General features: G+C 31.3%; 1 protein-coding gene across 1 annotated transcript in view; it reads left to right on the forward strand.

Annotated features, from left to right (window-relative positions):
• Positions 1 to 14,353, forward strand: part of homer2 (homer scaffold protein 2) — a 48,826-nt gene extending 34,473 nt beyond the window's left edge. Inside the window, exons 7-9 of the mRNA XM_083901065.1 lie at positions 9,155 to 9,265; positions 10,059 to 10,139; positions 12,662 to 14,353. Coding sequence (XP_083757191.1) covers positions 9,155 to 9,265; positions 10,059 to 10,139; positions 12,662 to 12,850 — 381 coding nt within the window. The 3' untranslated portion in view covers positions 12,851 to 14,353. The remainder of the gene's footprint in view (positions 1 to 9,154; positions 9,266 to 10,058; positions 10,140 to 12,661) is intronic.
• Positions 14,354 to 18,286: the final 3,933 nt, after the last annotated feature.

An 18,286-nucleotide genomic window follows, 5' to 3' on the forward strand; every position in this document is an offset into this window, starting at 1 on the left:
GTCATACTATACTATGTCGTCCAAAATTTGAAAAAAAAAATACATTTAAAAACATTTGGTCCAAAATTTGAAAAGAATGTCATACTATACTATGTCGTCGAAAATTTACAATTTCTTTGAACATTTTTTTTTGGTCCAAAATTTGACAAAAAAAAGTCATACTATACTATGTCGTCCAAAATTTTTAAAAAAAAGTCATACTATACTATGTCGTCCAAAATTTAAAAAAAAATTTGGTCCAAAATTTGACAAGAATGTCATACTATACTATGTCGTTGAAAATTTGACAATTTCTTTGAACTTTTTTTTTGGGTCCAAAATTTGACAAAAAAAAGTCATACTATACTATGTCGTCCAAAATTAAAAAAAAAAATTTGGTCCAAAATTTGACAAGAATGTCATACTATACTATGTCGTTGAAAATTTGACAATTTCTTTGAACTTTTTTTTTTGGTTCAAAATTTGACAAAAAAAAGTCATACTATACTATGTCGTCCAAAATTAAAAAAAAAAATTTGGTCCAAAATTTGACAAGAATGTCATACTATACTATGTCGTTGAAAATTTGACAATTTCTTTGAACTTTTTTTTGGTCCAAAAACTAACAAAAAAGTCATACTATACTACGTCATCCGAAATGTGACAAAAAAGTAACACTTTAGTATGTGGTCCAAAATTTGACAAAAAAAAGTTGTAGTATAGTATGAGGTCCAAAATTTGACCATTTTTTTAAAAAAACATTTTTTGGTCCAAAATTTGACAAAAACGTCATTATACCATGTCGTTGAAAATTTGACAATTTCTTTGAACTTTTTTTTTGGGTCCAAAATTTGACAAAAAAAAGTCATACTATACTATGTCGTCCAAAATTTTAAAAAAAAATTTGGTCCAAAATTTGACAAGAATGTCATACTATACTATGTCGTTGAAAATTTGACAATTTCTTTGAACTTTTTTTTTTGGTTCAAAATTTGACAAAAAAAAGTCATACTATACTATGTCGTCCAAAATTTAAAAAAAATTTGGTCCAAAATTTGACAAGAATGTCATACTATACTATGTCGTTGAAAATTTGACAATTTCTTTGAACTTTTTTTTTTGGTTCAAAATTTGACAAAAAAAAGTCATACTATACTATGTCGTCCAAAATTTAAAAAAAAAATTGGTCCAAAATTTGACAAGAATGTCATACTATACTATGTCGTTGAAAATTTACAATTTCTTTGAACTTTTTTTTTTGTCCAAAATTTGACAAAAAAAAGTCATACTCTTCTATGTCGTCCAAAATTTAAAAAAAAATTTGGTCCAAAATTTGACAAGAATGTCATACTATACTATGTCGTTGAAAATTTGACAATTTCTTTGAACTTTTTTTTTTGGTCCAAAATTTGACAAAAAAAAGTCATACTATACTATGTCGTCCAAAATTTAAAAAACAAAATTTGGTCCAAAATTTGACAAGAATGTCATACTATACTATGTCGTTGAAAATTTGACAATTTCTTTGAACTTTTTTTTTTGGTCCAAAATTTGACAAAAAAAAGTCACACTATACTATGTCGTCCAAAATTAAAAAAAAAAATTTGGTCCAAAATTTGACAAGAATGTCATACTATACTATGTCGTTGAAAATTTGACAATTTCTTTGAACTTTTTTTTTTGGTCCAAAATTTGACAAAAAGTCATACTATACTGTCGTCCAAAATTTGACAAAAAAAAAGTCATACTATGTCGTCCAAAATTAAAAAAAAAAATTGGTCCAAAATTTGACAAGAATGTCATACTATACTATGTCGTTGAAAATTTGACAATTTCTTTGAACTTTTTTTTTTGGTCAAAAATTTGACAAAAAAAAGTCTTACTATACTATGTCGTCCAAAATTTAAAAAAAAAATTTGGTCCAAAATTTGACAAGAATGTCATACTATACTATGTCGTTGAAAATTTGACAATTTCTTTGAACTTTTTTTTTTGGTCCAAAATTTGACAAAAAAAAGTCATACTATACTATGTCGTCCAAAATTTGAAAAAAAAAATACATTTAAAAACATTTGGTCCAAAATTTGACAAGAATGTCATACTATACTATGTCGTCGAAAATTTACAATTTCTTTGAACATTTTTTTTTGGTCCAAAATTTGACAAAAAAAAGTCATACTATACTATGTCGTCCAAAATTTTAAAAAACATTTGGTCCAAAATTTGACAAGAATGTCATACTATACTATGTCGTCGAAAATTTACAATTTCTTTGAACATTTTTTTTTGGTCCAAAATTTGACAAAAAAATGTCATACTATACTATGTCGTTGAAAATTTGACAATTTCTTTGAACTTTTTTTTTTGGTCCAAAATTTGACAAAAAAAAAGTCATACTATACTATGTCGTCCAAAATTTAAAAAAAAATTTGGTCCAAAATTTGACAAGAATGTCATACTATACTATGTCGTTGAAAATTTGACAATTTCTTTGAACTTTTTTTTTTGGTTCAAAATTTGACAAAAAAAAGTCATACTATACTATGTCGTCCAAAATTTAAAAAAAAAATTGGTCCAAAATTTGACAAGAATGTCATACTATACTATGTCGTTGAAAATTTACAATTTCTTTGAACTTTTTTTTTTGGTCCAAAATTTGACAAAAAAAAGTCATACTATACTATGTCGTCCAAAATTTACAAAAAAATTTGGTCCAAAATTTGACAAGAATGTCATACTATACTATGTCGTTGAAAATTTGACAATTTCTTTGAACTTTTTTTTTTGGTCCAAAATTTGACAAAAAAAAGTCACACTATACTATGTCGTCCAAAATTAAAAAAAAAATTTGGTCCAAAATTTGACAAGAATGTCATACTATACTATGTCGTTGAAAATTTGACAATTTCTTTGAACTTTTTTTTTGGTCCAAAATTTGACAAAAAAAGTCATACTATACTATGTCGTCCAAAATTTAAAAAAAAATTTGGTCCAAAATTTGACAAGAATGTCATACTATACTATGTCGTTGAAAATTTGACAATTTCTTTGAACATTTTTTTTTTGGTCCAAAATTTGACAAAAAGTCATACTATACTATGTCGTCCAAAATTTGAAAAAAAAAATACATTTAAAAACATTTGGTCCAAAATTTGACAAGAATGTCATACAATACTATGTCGTCGAAAATGTACAATTTCTTTGAACATTTTTTTTTGGTCCAAAATTTGACAAAAAAAAAGTCATACTATACTATGTCGTCCAAAATTAAAAAAAAAAATTTGGTCCAAAATTTGACAAGAATGTCATACTATACTATGTCGTTGAAAATTTGACAATTTCTTTGAACTTTTTTTTTTGGTCCAAAATTTGACAAAAAAAAGTCTTACTATACTATGTCGTCCAAAATTAAAAAAAAAAATTTGGTCCAAAATTTGACAAGAATGTCATACTATACTATGTCGTTGAAAATTTGACAATATCTTTGAACTTTTTTTTGGTCCAAAATTTGACAAGAAAAAGTCATACTATACTATGTCGTCCAAAATTAAAAAAAAAAATTTGGTCCAAAATTTGACAAGAATGTCATACTATACTATGTCGTTGAAAATTTGACAATTTCTTTGAACTTTTTTTTTGGTCCAAAATTTGACAAAAAAAAGTCATACTATACTATGTCGTCCAAAATTAAAAAAAAAATTTGGTCCAAAATTTGACAAGAATGTCATACTATACTATGTCGTTGAAAATTTGACAATTTCTTTGAACTTTTTTTTTTGGTTCAAAATTTGACAAAAAAAAGTCATACTATACTATGTCGTCCAACATTTAAAAAAAAATTTGGTCCAAAATTTGACAAGAATGTCATACTATACTATGTCGTTGAAAATTTACAAATTCTTTGAACATTTTTTTTTTGGTCCAAAATTTGACAAAAAGTCATACTATACTATGTCGTCCAAAATTTGAAAAAAAAAATACATTTAAAAACATTTGGTCCAAAATTTGACAAGAATGTCATACTATACTATGTCGTCGAAAATGTACAATTTCTTTGAACATTTTTTTTTGGTCCAAAATTTGACAAAAAAAAAGTCATACTATACTATGTCGTCCAAAATTTAAAAAAAAAATTGGTCCAAAATTTGACAAGAATGTCATACTATACTATGTCGTTGAAAATTTGACAATTTCTTTGAACTTTTTTTTTGGTCCAAAATTTGACAAAAAAAAGTCATACTATACTATGTCGTCCAAAATTTAAAAAAAAATTTGGTCCAAAATTTGACAAGAATGTCATACTATACTATGTCGTTGAAAATTTGACAATTTCTTTGAACTTTTTTTTTTGGTCCAAAATTTGACAAAAGAAAGTCATACTATACTATGTCGTCCAAAATTTGACAAGAATGTCATACTATACTATGTCGTTGAAAATTTACAAATTCTTTGAATATTTTTTTTTTGGTCCAAAATTTGACAAAAAGTCATACTATACTATGTCGTCCAAAATTTGAAAAAAAAAATACATTTAAAAACATTTGGTCCAAAATTTGACAAGAATGTCATACTATACTATGTCGTCGAAAATTTACAATTTCTTTGAAAAAAATTTTTTGGTCCAAAATTTGACAAAAGAAAAGTCATACTATACTATGTCGTCCAAAATTTGAAAAAAAAAATACATTTAAAAACATTTGGTCCAAAATTTGACAAGAATGTCATACTATACTATGTCGTCGAAAATTTACAATTTCTTTCAACATTTTTTTTTGGTCCAAAATTTGACAAAAAAAAAGTCATACTATACTATGTCGTCCAAAATTAAAAAAAAAAATTTGGTCCAAAATTTGACAAGAATGTCATACTATACTATGTCGTTGAAAATTTGACAATTTCTTTGAACTTTTTTTTTTGGTCCAAAATTTGACAAAAAAAAGTCTTACTATACTATGTCGTCCAAAATTAAAAAAAAAAATTTGGTCCAAAATTTGACAAGAATGTCATACTATACTATGTCGTTGAAAATTTGACAATATCTTTGAACTTTTTTTTGGTCCAAAATTTGACAAGAAAAAGTCATACTATACTATGTCGTCCAAAATTAAAAAAAAAATTTGGTCCAAAATTTGACAAGAATGTCATACTATACTATGTCGTTGAAAATTTGACAATTTCTTTGAACTATTTTTTTTGGGTCCAAAATTTGACAAAAAAAAGTCATACTATACTATGTCGTCCAAAATTAAAAAAAAAGAATTTGGTCCAAAATTTGACAAGAATGTCATACTATACTATGTCGTTGAAAATTTGACAATTTCTTTGAACTTTTTTTTTTGGTTCAAAATTTGACAAAAAAAAGTCATACTATACTATGTCGTCCAACATTTAAAAAAAAATTTGGTCCAAAATTTGACAAGAATGTCATACTATACTATGTCGTTGAAAATTTACAAATTCTTTGAACATTTTTTTTTTGGTCCAAAATTTGACAAAAAGTCATACTATACTATGTTGTCCAAAATTTGAAAAAAAAAATACATTTAAAAACATTTGGTCCAAAATTTGACAAGAATGTCAAACTATACTATGTCGTCGAAAATGTACAATTTCTTTGAACATTTTTTTTTGGTCCAAAATTTGACAAAAAAAAAGTCATACTATACTATGTCGTCCAAAATTTAAAAAAAAAATTGGTCGAAAATTTGACAAGAATGTCATACTATACTATGTCGTTGAAAATTTGACAATTTCTTTGAACTTTTTTTTTTGGTCCAAAATTTGACAAAAGAAAGTCATACTATACTATGTCGTCCAAAATTTGACAAGAATGTCATACTATACTATGTCGTTGAAAATTTACAAATTCTTTGAATATTTTTTTTTTGGTCCAAAATTTGACAAAAAGTCATACTATACTATGTCGTCCAAAATTTGAAAAAAAAAATACATTTAAAAACATTTGGTCCAAAATTTGACAAGAATGTCATACTATACTATGTCGTCGAAAATTTACAATTTCTTTGAAAAAAAATTTTTGGTCCAAAATTTGACAAAAGAAAAGTCATACTATACTATGTCGTCCAAAATTTGAAAAAAAAAATACATTTAAAAACATTTGGTCCAAAATTTGACAAGAATGTCATACTATACTATGTCGTCGAAAATTTACAATTTCTTTCAACATTTTTTTTTGGTCCAAAATTTGACAAAAAAAAAGTCATACTATACTATGTCGTCCAAAATTTTAAAAAAAAATTGGTCCGAAATTTGACAAGAATGTCATACTATACTATGTCGTTGAAAATTTGACAATTTCTTTGAACTTTTTTTTTTGGTCCAAAATTTGACAAAAAAAAGTCATACTATACTATGTTGTCCAAAATTCTAAAAAAAAATTTGGTCTAAAATTTGACAAGAATGTCATACTATACTATGTCGTCAAAAATTTGAAAAAAAAAAATTTTTTAATAAACATTTGGTCCAAAATTTGACAAGAATGTCATACTATACTATGTCGTTGAAAATTTGACAATTTCTTTGAACTTTTTTTTTTGGTCCAAAATTTGACAAAAAAAAGTCATACTATACTATGTCGTCCAAAATTTAAAAAAAAAATTTGGTCTAAAATTTGACAAGAATGTCATACTATACTATGTCGTCAAAAATTTGAAAAAAAAATTTTTTTTAATAAACATTTGGTCCAAAATTTGACAAGAATGTCATACTATACTATGTCGTTGAAAATTTGACAATTTCTTTGAACTTTTTTTTTGGTCCAAAATTTGACAAAAAAAAGTCATACTATACTATGTCGTCCAAAATTAAAAAAAAAAATTGGTCCAAAATTTGACAAGAATGTCATACTATACTATGTCGTTGAAAATTTGACAATTTCTTTGAACTTTTTTTTGGTCCAAAAACTAACAAAAAAGTCATACTATACTACGTCATCCGAAATGTGACAAAAAAGTAATACTTTAGTATGTGGTCCAAAATTTGACAAAAAAAGTTGTAGTATAGTATGAGGTCCAAAATTTGACCATTTTTTTGAAAAAACATTTTTTGGTCCAAAATTTGACAAAAACGTCATTATACCATGTCATCGAAAATTTACAAATTCTTTGAACATTTTTTTTTTGGTCCAAAATTTGACAAAAAGTCATACTATACTATGTCGTCCAAAATTTGAAAAAAAAAATACATTTAAAAACATTTGGTCCAAAATTTGACAAGAATGTCATACTATACTATGTCGTCGAAAATTTACAATTTCTTTCAACATTTTTTTTTGGTCCAAAATTTGACAAAAAAAAAGTCATACTATACTATGTCGTCCAAAATTTAAAAAAAAAATTGGTCCAAAATTTGACAAGAATGTCATACTATACTATGTCGTTGAAAATTTGACAATTTCTTTGAACTTTTTTTTTTGGTCCAAAATTTGACAAAAAAAAGTCATACTATACTATGTCGTCCAAAATTTAAAAAAAAAATTTGGTCTAAAATTTGACAAGAATGTCATACTATACTATGTCGTCAAAAATTTGAAAAAAAAATTTTTTTTAATAAACATTTGGTCCAAAATTTGACAAGAATGTCATACTATACTATGTCGTTGAAAATTTGACAATTTCTTTGAGCTTTTTTTTTTGGTCCAAAATTTGACAAAAAAAAGTCATACTATACTATGTCGTCCAAAATTAAAAAAAAAATTTGGTCCAAAATTTGACAAGAATGTCATACTATACTATGTCGTTGAAAATTTGACAATTTCTTTGAACTTTTTTTTTGGTCCAAAATTTGACAAAAAAAAGTCATACTATACTATGTCGTCCAAAATTAAAAAAAAAATTTGGTCCAAAATTTGACAAGAATGTCATACTATACTATGTCGTTGAAAATTTGACAATTTCTTTGAACTTTTTTTTTGGTCCAAAATTTGACAAAAAAAAGTCATACTATACTATGTCGTCCAAAATTAAAAAAAAAATTTGGTCCAAAATTTGACAAGAATGTCATACTATACTATGTCGTTGAAAATTTGACAATTTCTTTGAACTTTTTTTTTTGGTCCAAAATTTGACAAAAAAAAGTCATACTATACTATGTCGTCCAAAATTAAAAAAAAAAATTTGGTCTAAAATTTGACAAGAATGTCATACTATACTATGTCGTCCAAAATTTGAATTTTTCTTTTTTTTTTTATAAACATTTGGTCCAAAATTTGACAAGAATGTCATACTATACTATGTCGTTGAAAATTTGACAATTTCTTTGAACTCTTTTTTTTTGGTCCAAAATTTGACAAAAAAAAGTCACACTATACTATGTCGTCCAAAATTAAAAAAAAAAATTGGTCCAAAATTTGACAAGAATGTCATACTATACTATGTCGTTGAAAATTTGACAATTTCTTTGAACTTTTTTTTGGTCCAAAAACTAACAAAAAAGTCATACTATACTACGTCATCCGAAATGTGACAAAAAAGTAATACTTTAGTATGTGGTCCAAAATTTGACAAAAAAAGTTGTAGTATAGTATGAGGTCCAAAATTTGACCATTTTTTTGAAAAAACATTTTTTGGTCCAAAATTTGACAAAAACGTCACTATGCTGTCGTCCAAAATGTTATCTTCTCTTTTTTTTGGTCCAAAATTTGACAAAAATGTCATACTATGCTATGTTGTCCAAAATTTGACATTATTTTGAAAAAAAATTTGGGCCAAAATTTGACAAAAACGTTGTTGTCGTTGAAAACTTGACAATTTGTTTGAGCATTTTTTTTGGTCCAAAATTTTTACAAAAGAAGTAATGGTTTAGTATGTCGTCTAAAATGTGACAAAAATGTCATACTATACTATGTTTACTATGTTAAATTTCTTCTTTCTTTTCTTTTTGGCTTGTGGACAAAATTGACAACATCATTTTGAGGTTTAGGACACACTGATTAACATTTTATGGACCTAATAACTAATCACTTAATCATGAAAATAAAAGAAAGATGAATTAGTTATGAAAATAACCACTTTACAGCCCTAATGGTGTGTGTTATACATTATGTGTGTATGAAAAGTGCTATGTAAATGAAGTTTGACTGTTAATATTCAGAATGAACACATTTATTAAGTGTCAACATTTTTCTAAAAGCAGTTCCTTTTCTTTACGTTGTCAGATTGCAGAACTAGAATCAGAGTGTAATCAAGTTGAACAGGACAAGAAGAAAAACGCCCAACTGAGCGCGCGAGTGAAGGAGCTGGAGGCTGAGTTGCGCGACAAAGAGCAGGTGAGACTTTGTCATCACGGTAAAAATATTTATGTTCAAACAAATAAATGTCAGTTTTCAGGTTAGTTAGGTCTTTGTTCAGATGAACTTCTCTTCACTTTTTGGCCTCTTTGCAGTGGTGCTTATTTTTTCTTATTTTTCAGCTTCTTAAATGTTGATGATTAAGAAATCATTAAAAGTGAAAATATTTGGTCTAGCATGAACCAGGCCTAAGACTCTAGTCTCTGGGGGTCTGCAGTGTTTTCTACAGTCCACACATTCTAATGTGATACTGCAAACAGTGACCATCAGCTCCTGCAGGATACCAAGCGTCATTGTTTGCAGAGAATCGACACAACAGACGACCCACAGAGACTCATCTGCCCAGTGACTCACCTTCTTCTAGAAGATGCACACACACACACACACACACATGCTCCATTCTTCCAATTAAAAAAAACACAAGTGCCTATGAATTATTAAGCGATCATCGTGTCCAGGACCAAACAGGAACTGAGCAATTAACAAAGCTGCTGCAGGTGACTCGGAAAAAGTCAAGTGCTTATAAGAGTGACAGGATTTATTGAGGAAAGCACAAAATAATAACAATAGAAAAACAAGAGTCGAGGCTAAAACGTCATTTCAGTCTGTGGCGATTTTCTTTTTAATGTGTCGTCATCTGCTTTGCACTGTACATTTGTTGATAGTATAGAAGAATAATCAACCATTCATTTCTTTTACTCTTTTACTTTAGAAAACTTAGTTTTAAAAAACCATCTGTTTATTTTCCTTGGTTTGAATTCCTTCCTTTTAGGAGCTGGAGAACTTGAGGAAGCAGGCAGAGATAATCCCTCAGCTGATGGGCGAGTGTGAGAGCATCACAACAAAACTGCAGGTATGTGGAAAAACGCGCAGAAACGCCAAACGTTCCTGTCGGCGGTGATTTACACGAGGTCCGTCGCAGCGAGCAAACGCTCGAGGCTCCGAGGCAAAAGCAAACACTTGCCACACTTCATATTCATGTGTCTGCCTGAAGGCCGATGACACAACGTTCCTGCCACGTGTCGCGTAAACACGCGCCACGGTTATTGTATCTGTGGATAAAGGTCCGTTCCCTGCACAATACTGTGAGTGGATTTACTGCCTCTTTTCAAAAGGTTTTCCCTTCCCTCGTCCATGTCGCTCACAGACGTTTCCCTTCAGCAGCTGATGGATTCCTATACGTGACAACAGCAGCAGAGTTTGTTTAAAGAGAAAGTTTCACGGTTAAGTGAAAGTGTGACAATGACAGTCTGAGTCCTCTCTCTCTCTCTCTCTCTCTCTCTCTCTCTCTCTCTCTTCAAAGTCTTAATCTGTCACACGTGTCACAAATAAAACCCGTCCTGTAGCAGCGCTAAAGCATTTCTGGTCCGTTTCCATTCATTTTTTAACAACAAGGCTTTTATTTTGAAATAATGTGCAGGACCAACGAAAAAGAGGATTATTTAGACCTTATTAACAACGGTGATTAGTTTAAATTAAACCACATGTAGAACATTGCAGCTGCCAATTATGTTATTAAAAGGTGATAAATGGAATAGTCTGGATTTAAACACCATCACATGCACCTAAACACACACGTTGGGTGTGACGTTGTGTTGTTGCCAGCACATCATGGAGTCACACACCCATTTTAAGGCTGGTCTCATTGAGTAATCTCAGACTTTGATCAAAAGCAGACGTGCAGAACACGGTGAATGACTGCACACATTAGTCAGTGCCAGGTCTGACATGAAGAGCACTGACGGTGACGCTCGTCTCTGCTCCGACTCACTCAGAGCAGGGTTTTATCATCTAAGCTGTCATGCATGTGCTGAGCAGAGGGAGGAATAAAACCAACATGTACATGCCTGGAGTTCCTGAGCAAAGCTCTGTCTACAAAAGCTGGATGAATGTCTGTGTAGACTGAAGCAGGAGTTTATTTAACCGGCTGTTTTCAGACTGAGGATGAGGAGGATTTATCAAATACTTCTGTGTCTGAGCATCTGAGCATGAAACCAAAAATATTCAGTGTCATTCTCAGGTTATTAAAACACATATCAAATGAAGCTCCTGTTTACAAATCATGTGTTTTTCCCCCAATGTTGTCTTTAAAAAAAAAATTTAAATTAGCCCAACTACGTCCACCTCTGTGTTCATGTTCGTCGCTCCACGCTATTTAAAGCAGACGCCCCCGTGTGGAGATCAGGTTACAGACGTCAGCTGGAGGATACAGTCATGCAGGCGCAACACCTATTTAGCACTCCTATTTTAAACCCCTCCCTTCAATGGTATCTTTGGTATTAATGTGTCACTCCTGACGCCTACAAGTCTGACACACTCTCTGTCCTCACATACATAACATTAAAAAACATCTCTCGTCTCCTAAAGGTAGAGGCATTTTTCTTTGATTGAAGTGAAAATGCTGTTTGAATCAAATGGATTAAGGACATCAGTAGTGATGCTGATTCACAAGATCCTGATTAGATTATATTTTTGAAATTTTGAAATATTTTTAAGAAAGAGATTTTCAAAGATCGAGGGCTGCAAACTGTACAAAATAAATAAATGAATAAATAAACTTCACATGGGGAAAAAACTTTAAGTAGAAATATGAATGCACTTTATATTATAGGATCATTTCAAATCTTAACATAAAAAAACAGTTCACGTTCAAAAATATCCAGCCGTATAAATGCATCAGAAATTTTAAAGTAAATAACAGGTTGTCCAGCAGAGGGTGCTGTAAGCGTAGCATGCTATCTTTGCTCTTCAGAAGAAGACAACGGTGACAAATATGGAGCCTGTAATTAAACTTGAGAAAAGACCTGTTGGAGTCATTTATAAGACTAAAACCTAGTGTTTATATTTGATAGTATACAGACGTGTTTCTAGCGATTATCATTCATTTTAACATTTTAAATTAGGTTTCGAGGTAATTGTGGCTGATAATTCTGGGTTATTCAATTAATTATACAGATTAGACTAAAATAAGCTTTGAGCTTCAGCCTGTTCCTTGTTCAGTTATTGATTTTATGTTAAGATTCACTCATTCATTCATTCATTCATGTTCTGGAGGTTTTTCTGGTAGTAAAGAACAAACCTGTGGACTCAGATGTTTGTTTCTCAGCTCATAAAAGTCTCATAGTTGGTGCAGAGGATACAGGAAAGGATTATATGAATTGGTATCAGAGCATCAAAATAAAAATAAAATTCAATATGAAACTGGAAACATTTTCCTCTTTGAAACTGGCCCTTGAGCCGTGTTTTTGTTTCCAAAGGTCAGAAAGAGCAGGAGTTTTCAGATCTGTGCTTTTCTAAACAAATAATGAGAAAGATTTACATCTGAAGCTTTTAGTTTTACGTCCCTGTGATCTAATGTCGTCCGTCCGTCCACAGACTGCAGAGACAAAGAACAAGGAGCTGGACGGGAGGCTCGGCGGCCTCCAGATGGACCTGGACGACAGTCGACAGAAGCAGGGCAACATGAAGGGCGAGCTGAAGCGCTTCATGGACGTTCTGGACGGAAAGATCGACGAGCTCCACGAGGTCAGGCAGGGTCTGTCCAAGCTGGGCGTGGATAACTGAGGGGGAAGTGGCACAGAGCTGACGGGGGTCAGAGGTCGGCGTACGAGAGCTTCACTACAGAGCGTCTTCACGGCAGAAAACTATGTGGCACCTTCTCCCCCCACCCCTCCCTCCCTAACCCCCACCCCTCCCTAATAAACACGACCATGCGAGGAAAGAAGAGGGAAAAACTGGTGACGTCCACCCAACGGTTCCACTTTGTGTGCTGGTGTAGAAACTAAATCAAGAGTGACACTCTGAGCTTATCTGTGTGTGTGAGGGTGAGGGTGAGGGTGAGGGGTGAGCGGTGGAGGGTTCTTAGATTCTGTCCATCTGTCTGGTTTCTTCTGAAGGCTGCAGCGCTGCTTTCTACACTGAGCTCAGAGTAAGGGAAGGTTAAAAAAAAGGGCTAAAATGAACAAGACACAAAGCATCGCTCACTGTAATAATTGGTGTTAATTGTCGTGACTCCGCCCCCTCTTTCTTCTGCCCGTCCTCGCTGCTGTTGCCTCTCGTCTATCTCAGGTGTGTTCAAAGAGGATTTGTACTCGTTTTCGATTTATTATGCACATAACGCGACGACGGCCATGACACAAAGTGCCTCCAGGTGAGTCTGCCACGTCCACCTGGCGAGGAGAACTGGCCAAGTGACGACATCACCATAACAACAACAATAATGTTAAACAATAATAATAATTTTTTTTTCGGGGGGGGGGACTGAATGAAATCTGAATTTCCTGACGAATAAAACGAGTGAGAAGAAAAGGGCGAGTTCTGACGAGGGCGTGAGTCGTTAAAGGAGGAAGTGAAGAGGAAATGAAAAGGACAAAAACAAGGAAACTCTTTCAAAAACATCCACAATTATTAACAATAATAATGATGATGATATAAAGCCTGTGTTGTAGTGAACTGTGTGTGTGTGTGTGTGTGGAACAAAGATGTTTGTCTGCCAGGTTTTTGAAGAGCGTCTTTCACTCTGGTGTTTGTTGTGGTGGAGGTTGATTTGAAGGTGACGGGACGTTAAAGCTACTCGACCGGGTGAATTATTGTTATTCTTATTATTATGTGACACTGATCTTTTCACCCTAATCCTTTTTGTCATTTATTTATTATTTTTGTTTGGTGCTTCTCTGCTTCTGTTTCTAGAACCATGTTACCTTTCCTTCACCCTAATCATCTCAATCTCAACTGTACAATATTCTAATAAAACTGTCGACGGTCACATGTTTTTTACGGTGAAGTTTTGAGTCCATTTTGAGAATCAAAGGAGAAGAAGCTGCTGTAAACTGCATATTTACTCGGTGAGAACTGAAATGTTATGAGTCGATGTTTTACCATCACTGTTTTTGAACTTTGTCATGAGATCAAGGGACTTTTATTTTCTTCTTCTTTTCTCTTTATTTGTTCATTTTTCACCAGAAACCTAACGATGTATGAACCTTCATTTTGAACCAATGCCTCTGTGCACTTTTGTGACTCCTGTTCAATATTGTACAATAGAAATGACACTTGTTTAAATTTAGTTTAATTACAAGAATGGATCACTGTGTGTGTTTATTTACTTCATTTTAGTTTTTTTTAAGAAGCAGGTAAGGACTCAAAGTAATCCCACTAATCCGGATTTAGTTGTGATGCAGTTAACTAAACTGTGATGGCATTAAGTCGGTGTTAAAGACAGAGAAATGAACCTGCAGCACCAGAGCTGCTGCTGTTGCTCATCGTCTCTCCCTCTTATGAGTTCATTTAAATAAAGCACTAAATTTAGCCGTAATCCTGACAGAAACCACAGCAAAATGAGGTGGGATTTAATCACCGTCGTGGATCCAAAACTGTTTTTTGGGGGTTTTTATTCCTTTGAGATTACAACAAATGCGACAGCGTGAGCTCGTCTTGTGTGAAGGACTAAAGGCACGAATGCAGATCTGTGAATCCGAGGACACGTTGCCTTGGCAACTTAATCCCACTCAGGTATTTTCTTCTTGGTAAGTAACCGTAGGGAACTAAGGTGGACTAAGAGGAGTGTGGCGCCACCTGACATCAGTTAATCTGTTAAATCACAGGTACAGGTTCATCAGTATTATTGGTTATTGTCTGATTAAATTAGTTGTTTGAAAGTATAATCTATAATCTGCAGGTTAGTTTGTTAATCACTGATCAAACTTGTTGTGATACTTCTCTCTCTCTCCCTACAGCGGATCACTGATTTAAAAAAAACATTAAGAGCCACAGGATGTTTGACTTTATCTTTTATTAACTTTACTCGCTCATTGTTCTGCACGTAATCTCACGTCAACAGCAGAGAGAGAGACAGTGGACAAGAGGTTCTTTCCTGCATATAATTCTCTGCCTCCTGTCTCTCTCCACTATACTATCCATTAAAAAGGCAAAAATGCCCAAAGAAAAATGTTGCTCAATTTTGGTATAGTATGACATTTTGGTCCAATTTCAGACCAGAATTTGGATGAAATAGTCTATTATGACATTGCGGTCAACATCATAGTATAGTATGACGCTTTGGTCACATTTTGGGGTAAAAAAAATGTTTTAAAAAAATTTGTCCGCTTTTGGACGACATAGTTTAGTATGACATTTTTGTCAAATTTTGGACCAAAACTTTTTTCAGATTTTGGATGAAATAGTGAAGTATGACATTGAGGTCGATGACATACTATAGTATGACGTTTTGTCACATTTTGGGCTAAAAATAAATGTAAATTTTTTTCCCCCCATTTTGGACGACATAGTTTAGTATGACGTTTTTGGGAAATTTTGGACCAACATTTTTTATTCAAAAAAATGGTCAGATTTTGGACAAAATAGTGTAGTATGACATTGAGGTCGATGACAGTATGGTATGAGGTTTTGGTCACATTTTGGGCTAAAAAATAAAATTCAAAAAAATTATCAGATTTTGGACGACATAGTATAGTATGACGTTTTTGTCAAATTTTGGACCAAACTTGTTTTTTTCCAAAAAATTGTCAAATTTTGGACGAGATAGTATAGTATGACATTTTTGTGAAATTTTGGACCAACATTTTTTATTCAAAAAAATGGTCAGATTTTGGACAAATTAGTGTAGTATGACATTGAGGTCGATGACAGTATGGTATGTCGTTTTGTCACATTTTTGGCAAAAAAATAAAATTCAAAAAAATTGTCAGATTTTGGACGACATAGTATAGTATGACGTTTTTGTCAAATTTTGGACCAAACTTGTTTTCCCAAAAAATTGTCAGATTTTGGAAGACATAGTATAGTAGGACTTTTTTCTCAAATTTTGGACCAAATTTTTTTTCTTCAAAATAATGGTCAGATTTTGGACGAAATAGTGTAGTATGACGTTTTTGTGAAATTTTGGACCAACATTTTTTATTCAAAAAAATGGTCAGATTTTTGACAAATTAGTGTAGTATGACATTGAGGTCGATGACAGTATGGTATGACGTTTTGTCACATTTTTGGCAAAAAAATAAAATTCAAAAAAATTGTCAGATTTTGGACGACAGTATAGTATGACGTTTTTGTCAAATTTTGGACCAAACTTGTTTTCCCAAAAAATTGTCAGATTTTGGAAGACATAGTATAGTAGGACTTTTTTCTCAAATTTTGGACCAAACTTGTTTTCTTCAAAATAATGGTCAGATTTTGGACGAGATAGTATAGTATGACGTCTTTGTGAAATTTTGGACCAACATTTTTTATTCAAAAAAATTGTCAGATTTTTGACAAATTAGTGTAGTATGACATTGAGGTCGATGACAGTATGGTATGACGTTTTGTCACATTTTTGGCAAAAAAATAAAATTCAAAAAAATTGTCAGATTTTGGACGACATAGTATAGTATGACGTTTTTGTCAAATTTTGGACCAACATTTTTTATTCAAAAAAATTGTCAGATTTTGGACAAATTAGTGTAGTATGACATTGAGGTCGATGACAGTATGGTATGACGTTTTGTCACATTTTTGGCAAAAAAATAAAATTCAAAAAAATTGTACGATTTTGGACGACATAGTATAGTATGACGTTTTTGTCAAATTTTGGACCAAACTTGTTTTCCCAAAAAATTGTCAGATTTTGGAAGACATAGTATAGTAGGACTTTTTTCTCAAATTTTGGACCAAATTTTTTTTCTTCAAAATAATGGTCAGATTTTGGACGAAATAGTGTAGTATGACGTTTTTGTGAAATTTTGGACCAACATTTTTTATTCAAAAAAATGGTCAGATTTTGGACAAATTAGTGAAGTATGACATTGAGGTCGATGACAGTATGGTATGACGTTTTGTCACATTTTTGTCAAAAAAATAAAATTCAAAAAAATTGTACGATTTTGGACGACATAGTATAGTATGACGTTTTTGTCAAATTTTGGACCAAACTTGTTTTCCCAAAAAATTGTCAGATTTTGGAAGACATAGTATAGTAGGACTTTTTTCTCAAATTTTGGACCAAATTTTTTTTCTTCAAAATAATGGTCAGATTTTGGACGAAATAGTGTAGTATGACGTTTTTGTGAAATTTTGGACCAACATTTTTTATTCAAAAAAATTGTCAGATTTTGGACAAATTAGTGTAGTATGACATTGAGGTCGATGACAGTATGGTATGACGTTTTGTCACATTTTTGGCAAAAAAATAAAATTCAAAAAAATTGTACGATTTTGGACGACATAGTATAGTATGACGTTTTTGTCAAATTTTGGACCAACATTTTTTATTCAAAAAAATTGTCAGATTTTGGACAAATTAGTGTAGTATGACATTGAGGTCGATGACAGTATGGTATGACGTTTTGTCACATTTTTGGCAAAAAAATAAAATTCAAAAAAATTGTACGATTTTGGACGACATAGTATAGTATGACGTTTTTGTCAAATTTTGGACCAAACTTGTTTTCCCAAAAAATTGTCAGATTTTGGAAGACATAGTATAGTAGGACTTTTTTCTCAAATTTTGGACCAAATTTTTTTTCTTCAAAATAATGGTCAGATTTTGGACGAAATAGTGTAGTATGACGTTTTTGTGAAATTTTGGACCAACATTTTTTATTCAAAAAAATGGTCAGATTTTGGACAAATTAGTGAAGTATGACATTGAGGTTGATGACAGTATGGTATGACGTTTTGTCACATTTTTGTCAAAAAAATAAAATTCAAAAAAATTGTACGATTTTGGACGACATAGTATAGTATGACGTTTTTGTCAAATTTTGGACCAAACTTGTTTTCCCAAAAAATTGTCAGATTTTGGAAGACATAGTATAGTAGGACTTTTTTCTCAAATTTTGGACCAAATTTTTTTTCTTCAAAATAATGGTCAGATTTTGGACGAAATAGTGTAGTATGACGTTTTTGTGAAATTTTGGACCAACATTTTTTATTCAAAAAAATGGTCAGATTTTTGACAAATTAGTGTAGTATGACATTGAGGTCGATGACAGTATGGTATGA

The sequence above is a fragment of the Microchirus variegatus genome, assembly GCF_963457635.1.
Source record: "Microchirus variegatus genome assembly, chromosome: 14".
Classification (NCBI taxonomy): Eukaryota; Metazoa; Chordata; class Actinopteri; order Pleuronectiformes; family Soleidae; genus Microchirus; species Microchirus variegatus.